The 7,258-nt window shown below is 35.9% G+C and overlaps 2 protein-coding genes across 2 annotated transcripts in view; one reads left to right on the top strand and one right to left on the bottom strand.

Moving 5' to 3' along the window:
* The window catches only part of LOC111365769 (heme-binding-like protein At3g10130, chloroplastic), a 19,834-nt gene extending 19,215 nt beyond the window's left edge, over positions 1-619 (top strand). Inside the window, exon 3 of the mRNA XM_022986302.1 lies at positions 1-619. Coding sequence (XP_022842070.1) covers positions 85-459 — 375 coding nt within the window. The 5' untranslated portion in view covers positions 1-84 and the 3' untranslated portion in view covers positions 460-619.
* Positions 620-1,342: 723 nt separating this feature from the next.
* LOC111365736 (O-fucosyltransferase 19-like) lies at positions 1,343-6,217 on the bottom strand. Its single transcript, XM_022986273.1, has 8 exons — positions 5,594-6,217; positions 3,487-3,559; positions 3,330-3,400; positions 3,143-3,231; positions 2,928-3,060; positions 2,616-2,848; positions 2,034-2,510; positions 1,343-1,938 (listed from the first exon to the last, which is right to left on the bottom strand). Exons 1-8 carry the CDS (start codon positions 6,176-6,178, stop codon positions 1,704-1,706), a joined length of 1,896 nt encoding a protein of 631 aa, XP_022842041.1. The 5' UTR covers positions 6,179-6,217; the 3' UTR covers positions 1,343-1,703.
* Positions 6,218-7,258: the final 1,041 nt, after the last annotated feature.

Genomic DNA, 7,258 nt, shown 5'->3' with positions numbered 1-7,258 from the left:
GACAAAGATGGGGGTTTCACCGTATTAGCCAATTACATAGGAGCATTCGGCAACCCGCAGAACACTAAACCTGAAAAAATCGCCATGACCGCTCCGGTGATAACCAAGGAATCAGAAAAAATAGCCATGACAGCCCCTGTAGTGACCAAAACAGCTGGAAATGATAAATTGATGACTATGCAGTTTATATTGCCGTCAAAATACACCACGGCAGAGGAGGCGCCACGGCCGGTGGATGAACGGGTGGTGATAAGGGAGGAGGGAGAGAGGAAATACGGGGTGGTGCGGTTCAGTTGGGTGGCTAGTGATAAGGTTGTGGCGGAGAAGGTGGAGAATTTGAAGAAATGGTTGGCAAGAGATGGGTACAAGGTGAGTGGGGATTTTGTTTTGGCTAGGTATAATCCTCCTTGGACTTTGCCTCCATTCAGGACTAATGAGGTTTTCATTCCGATTGAGTGAGTGATTTTGATATTAGTCTGGAGATGTTTACTGGGTTCGAATTATTTAATGCTTATGTTAGCTAGTTCTTATAGCTTGATGATGGTTGTGTATTCATAAAGTATAATTTTGCATATTTAAAATGACATTTTGATAATGAATAAATTGTATTTTTTGTTTACTTTGTGTTTATTTGATATATTGAGTATGCGAATTGAACTTATTATTTATTTCAATACCTAATTTTATTGGGTAGCTCTATTTACATCCACGATTTTTTATTGATCTATGGCGTTCAGAGATATCTAATTACTTGGGCTTAAATAATATATGTTCGAATAGGTTCTTTTGGTAGTATTACAAAATAAATAATAATAATAATAATAATGATAAGATTGATTGATCTAAGGTCGTTCAGAGATATCTAATTACTTAGGCTTAAATAATATATGTTCGAATAGGTTCTTCTGGTAGGTTGAAAATGTTTTGGACTCGATTGCAATTCATTTAAAAGTTTTGGACTTAATTATAGTGGTAACTAAACCATTTAACTCCTAATTTGACTTGGACTTGAAGAGAGAAAAAATTGAAAAATTGTTTGCTTGATTTTTCTCCGTTTGTGAAGTCTAGAATTTGGTTTTTTGTTTAACTAAAATAAGGTGCTTACAGGCCTATGCAATCTTGACCTTTATAAAATTATTATAGAGAATTTTTAAGGTGAGTGTCAAGTTCTTGAAATTAAAGATTGAAAATCCGTGATTCATATTTGATCAAAATTTTAATTATCGAAGTTTAGTAAATTTTAAAATTTTATTTTTTGATTATAACATACGCATAAACGTCTAGTAATGATCTTACATTCTTGAATTACAGAAATTTTAAATTTTCGAATAATGCTTGTTCAGCATCAAACATAACTTTCATCCCACTTCCAATTGATGTAAGGGTTGACTGATTTTATCTTTGAATTAAGTATGAAAAAGAATTCTTTAGCCGGCCCCATAATATGCTACAATCCAATAAATAGAGCGAATTAAAGAATCTGTACTAAAAAATCTATTCTTCCGGAGTACTCAGTAGCAATGAAACCTGCAATGGCCCATATCTTCCTTGTTTTCTGCTAACAATTTGAACCTGAAGCTCCAGTTCTTGCAACATCTGATGTCAACTATCACCGAAGCATTGTGCATTGGATCGTGTAACCAACGTTTCCATTGTTCGACCTACGCCAACTAAATGAACAAACTAGTGCTGTGAAGCTATTCTTAGATTGTTTTCGTGTCAAGTTGTTTCTGAATCGTTTGTTCCTGAGATCTGTCACAAACACAGCCCGGAAAAGGATTTGCATAAAAGTTCTCCTCCAGTCGAGGGGATTCGCCTCTTTCTCGAGGATATGGTGCCCCAATCCTGTTGGAGTGTAAGTTCTTGACCTCTGAAGCGAAATCCTCCCAAGAAATGGAACCTTTATCCAACAAATCTATCAGTCGAACGAAATTTAACCTGTAACATGATATAATTCAAAGAAATGAGTTTTCGACAAAAAAAAAAAAAAAAAGCCACTCGTAAAGGACAAAGAGATGAGAGAATAAAGAAACCTGTCAGGATTTATTGTCCTTCGAAATCCTTCAAACCTCCTATGTCCTTGCACAGCCTTTGCCATATTTCCGTCATACGTGTAAACGAACAAATCACTTTCTAAGGCTACAATATAATCTACGGCAGCAAGTCGGTTCTGATAATGCTTAAACACTTTGATTTCTTCGTCTGTTGCCAGCGTCGAATGACTGTAAACATTTGGATATTCTGATCGAAATGCGTCCATGCTATTGTTGCCATAAATTTCCCCTGCAACAATGTATATTCTTGTTGCGGCAGAATATCCCATGGCGCGGAGAAATAGGGCTGCCTCCCGGGGAGACATTGGGCACAAGCCTTGCAGTCTCTTCTCTTTGCTGTCTATCTCTTTCTCTTTCCAGTGCTTAACTTTGTACCTCATGACACGAAGTTCCTCAGCCTCGTCCGAGTTCAAGTTATGGCTGCAGCCGGTAAATGCGAGCATGTCTTTCTCATACCTGATGAAACAAATATTACAAAGATTAATTGAGTGGCTTCTAATTATGTTACGATTTGATTTTGTCTTTCACCACTTCTATTGAATTTGTTTGCTACAATAATACCTCAAGTGCAAAGCAATAAATGGTCCGCCATTGTCTCTAAGTCGATCCACCAGTTTCTTTCCGAGCTTCTCAATCTCAGGTGTGTAGCGGAGAGCTTCATAATTTGCTCGACACCTGAGTTTCTGAATAGACGGCGCGAGGCCATTATTGACAAGTCTCGAGTCCGTATGGGTAAACTTAATTACTTTGTGCTTCTTTAACAAAGGGAGAATCTCTCCTCTATAGTAACTAGCCTGTAAACAAAGAATATAAAATTAGGTGTATTTCCAACTGAAGTAACTTGTCGGTAAGATGATTTAATAGTTTCTCAACCTTCGACCAAGAGACGGGGGCCTTAATCAGGGGATTTATTGCTGCATATTCTTGTGGCAGAGATTCAACTATCTCAATATCATCTCTTAAAACTTCAATGAAATGTCTCCAGTCAAAAATATCTTTAAAACCACTGCGAAAATAGCATAAGCTTAGGAAAGACCAAAATTAAAAAGAAACATAGTCTCGATAAGCATCAATACAGAAAACTGTACCTAGGATCAGTCCAAAAGGACTCGTGATCAAGTGAAGGAAGGACGAGAGAGGCATTCATAATTTTCGCAACAGCAACCATGTCGCATATCTGATTGAATCCCATAAGTCGATTTTCAGCAAAATATTATGGATTTGATCGACTCCAAATGAAGAAAATGATCTAAAATGAGCATGGCATTAACTCACTCCGGTTCTCATCTGATTCAGTCCCCCATTCGCATGAACCAGGATATAACCATTCGTTGCTGATCCCGACCCTGAAAGATTTCAAAACAATAATGTGTATCAAACAAAATGTCCAGTAGCAACTCCCAGATTCAGGGAGCATAGATCATAGACATACTTATGCGATTTCTTGGTCGAGTAACGCATTGGTAATAGTTCTCGCTGTTCGGTTTCATCCATATTTCTGGGACCTGTCGAAAAAATCCGAAAGTAAGTTGTATTCTCACTGGATTACATTCAATAAGACTACCCACCAGACGAAATTTGAGAAAAAAGAAAAGGGTCTTTGCTAACATATTTTCAAATAGAATCATCTCCTGCCCAAGTTATGTTGCCTGCCCGCGGTTGCCACTTCGGCAGGTCAAATCCTTCTTTTTTTTTCTTTGTAAAAAAAAAAAAAAAAGCCCACTTGACCCACCAGGCAAGTTTATCTTGTCCACTATGGACTGAAGAAAAAGTCTACATTTGCAAATGCTCAAAATCACAAAAAAATTGCAGAAATTAAACAATTATGTACATCAAGTTTGATAGCTTCTTAGACATAATGTGAGTTTATACATTAAAAACAATTTTTTCAGTCAATGGCCAAAATTTCTACACATAGGCGAGCTGTCAACACTGCTGTCATCAGGTGGTGTACAAGAAGCGTAATTTTTGAAATTAGATTCTTTTCAACTTTCAAATATTGTAGAAATTTAGTTGGAAAAAAAATCTCAAGTACGGCCACACATTTAAATATATAGTTCGAGAAAAAATAGAAGAAAAATATTGTTAGTTTGATGCCCTTTCTTCGAGTAGTGTTATGTAAAATTACATTATAAATTAATGTTCGTTTATATGCATGTTATAATTTGATGTGATTATCTAAGATTCCATAATCATATAGGATGTCACAAATTGTATACTCGATGGTTCGGGTATAATGAGATACAATTCGTGATGTGATCAAAATTATATCGTTTACAATCAGTACATAAAGTTTGACGCTTTATATTGATAAGATTACATTGCTCTTATTAAAATTTGTCTAGATCTTGACATAAAAACAATAATGTGTTTCGATACACATTGAATGAGACCACATAGATGACTCATTTGTGACCGTTCAAAATGAGATCCTACTTGATTATTAAACAAGTCACCTAAATCTTGAGCGAGTAATGTACCTCTGAGTGTTAGTTCAAGTTCTTTGAGGTATTAATGAGTGAAGTCTTAAATAGAAGATTGATCTCGGTGCTTTGAGTAGTGGAATCATTAATCATTGAGATGAGACGATCGTCACTTTAAAGTATTTTCCTAGACAAATTGAATCTAAGCTCAATAGTCCAACAATGAGATCATTGGAATTTATATTGTGGTTTGATCACAAGGAATTTGCTGTATGAAAATAGAACTTAGAAGGTAATACATGTTGAAAGGCAAAACGGTCATTTTGCCAGTATCAACATATTGGTAGTCGAATGGGGATTGACATGTGGAACGATAATCAGAAAATATTGTTATTGAATCATAATTTATTTCTATAACTATTACTGGACTCGAGAGTGTAATCTCAATTTTTTGGTAAAATAAGCCGGGATTAGTGGATGTATTTCAATTGGCCAAGAGTTGATCCAATTAGAAGCATCTATTGGAGTTTAGGTCATGTAAGTCCGATTATGTCCTTCTCTTGGCTTCAATAAAAGGTATGCGATTTAATTGATCTACTACAATAAAGTTCAAGAAAATTTGTGCAATTTCAAAAACCCTACTATAAGATTAGGCCTTGTTTGATTCTAATTTTTCTCAAAATGTATTTTAACCACATATTTTTCATTAAAATAATATTACACGTAATCAAAAAAAATTCATTCATACATTTTCCATCAATCTACTATTTTAAAATTTATTTTTCATAAAAATTGGTATCAAACACCCTCTTAGAGTTATCCACTTTTCATTTTCCCAAAAAGGGAATAAACCTAGAGGAGAACAATGAAGCATTTGACTAGGCCATTAAAAACTCCTTCAAAGGTTATCATCTTCTTTGTATATATATGAGGATTTTATAATCCAATGAAAATAAATTAATTTTCAATTGTGATGATTAAACCCATTAACAAACAAATATAACTATTCAAGAAAGAAATTATTGAAAAATTCAGTTTCAATGATGTTTATCATTGTTACTTTAATCATTGATCATTCAAATATAATGGTCAATTAATTATTTTGATTAAACTCACCGGAAATTCTTTCATCTGCCGTTTTTGCACGGCTTCGGCGGAAGAGGCTTCAGAATCAAGCATGGCTTTCTGAGCGTTAGACCAGCCATTCTTGAAATTCTGAACAAGTAAAATTCCATTCTCTATCGCCACCGTTCTTCCGCAGCGAGTGCCGCACTCCCTCAGACCTCCGACGACGACCGTGAAAGAGAATCTGAGAAACACAGATACTAGCACCATCAACAACAGCAAACCCAAAATCGTACGGCCCATATTCTTCCTTGATCCCAAAGAATGCATGACAACCCACAATTCTTCCACAAGAAAAACCCAATTCTCCGGCACCCTTTTTCGCGCCAATAAATGCCTTATTGCCGGGTGGTGGTGATGGTGGCTGCCACCACCAATGTTACATAGATACCCTGCACCATTACGATTATTAACTGTCTCTGAATCCGTCTCATTCATTGAATGTTCAAAACCAATAGGTATAACATCAGACGATTTTTCATGATCGTTTATGGAGTCTACGACGCGGCGGCGGTGAGCGCCACCGTATATGGGGCTCCCACCGGCTGAAATGGCGGTGGTGCCACCGTTTGTCATTTCTGAACAAACAATAGTTTCCCCTTAAAACACGTCGAAATGGTATTTTTTATTTCATTAAAAAAAAAAAAAAAAAAAGAAGAAGAAGAGAGAAATTTATGAGAAGAAAGAGAGAAAAGGGTGGCATGAATGGTGACTGGGTTTTAATTCGAAGGTCAACAGTATATTGCTCTATTTTGGTATGTTTGCATTTGTGGGGGAGAATGTGTGTTTTGTTTAGATTGAATGCTTATTTTTGGTATTGTTTCTTTGAGAGAAGAAAGAAGTAAAGAACTTATAATTCATGTTTTGTCCAATTTTTTAAAATTCATTTTCTTAAACGTACTTTTATATTTTCAATCTATTTTTATCAATTTTTCAATAACATATTTTATTTTACTTTTGTTAAAATCTACTAAAAATAGATTTTTTTAGTTAAAAGAAACGGGGGCATAATCTAAGGAGTAAGCTAGCATAGGGTTTCACGTGATTGGATACTTTCACCTCTAACTGTTTTCTTTACTCGTCATTCCGTTTATAAAAAGGTTAAACCCCAACCTTAAGGGTCCCCCACCGCCCCTGCCATGGAGCATCGTGAGAGAGGTAAATCGCAGGTTATGCCTCCAAGGGTATAGGGTGAAAGGCTGCTTGTACACTTGCACTTACCCAAGAGCCAAATCCATATTTCAGGATTCAAACCCTTGACGCGGCAGCCTCAAGTAAAGTTTGATTTCTCCACCATCCCCTTTTACCACTTGGAGATGTGCCCTGGGGGCTCGTCATTCCATTTATAGGTAGTATATATGGTCCATGAATAATAGTTATTTTTAAAAGTAACCACTTTTTTTTTTCTTTTCGAAAACATTCTTTCTATCTTTCATGTCTAATTTACCATTTTTCTTATATGTCTTACTTCTAGTGAATTCAAAGGAGATGAATTGTAATTTGACTATCAGTGGTCAGGTTTTTGGGTTTGCTTTCCAATAATCACAAGTTTGAGTTCTCTTATGCCACTGAGATGAATACCCGACTGTAAATTTCGTGACCCCATGAAATTAATCGAGTTGCGCATAAATTGATGTAAACACCCACAGTCATCAA

Source organism: Olea europaea, chromosome 2 (assembly GCF_002742605.1).
Source record: "Olea europaea var. sylvestris chromosome 2, O_europaea_v1, whole genome shotgun sequence".
Lineage (NCBI taxonomy): Eukaryota > Viridiplantae > Streptophyta > Magnoliopsida > Lamiales > Oleaceae > Olea > Olea europaea.
Note: the sequence above shows the minus strand (reverse complement) of the source record. Positions and strands in the feature narration are given on the sequence as shown.

What these genes read in the sequence shown, in the direction of transcription:
- LOC111365736 (XM_022986273.1), bottom strand. Translation starts at nt 6,178, where the DNA reads ATGACAAACGGTGGCACCACCGCCATTTCAGCCGGTGGGAGCCCCATA. An exon ending in CCCCCGTCTCTTGGTCGAAG is followed by an intron (nt 2,849 to 2,927) that starts GTTGAGAAACTA and finishes CTTTGTTTACAG; the next exon opens with GCTAGTTACTATAGAGGAGA. An exon ending in TTTATTGCTTTGCACTTGAG is followed by an intron (nt 2,511 to 2,615) that starts GTATTATTGTAG and finishes TTGTTTCATCAG; the next exon opens with GTATGAGAAAGACATGCTCG.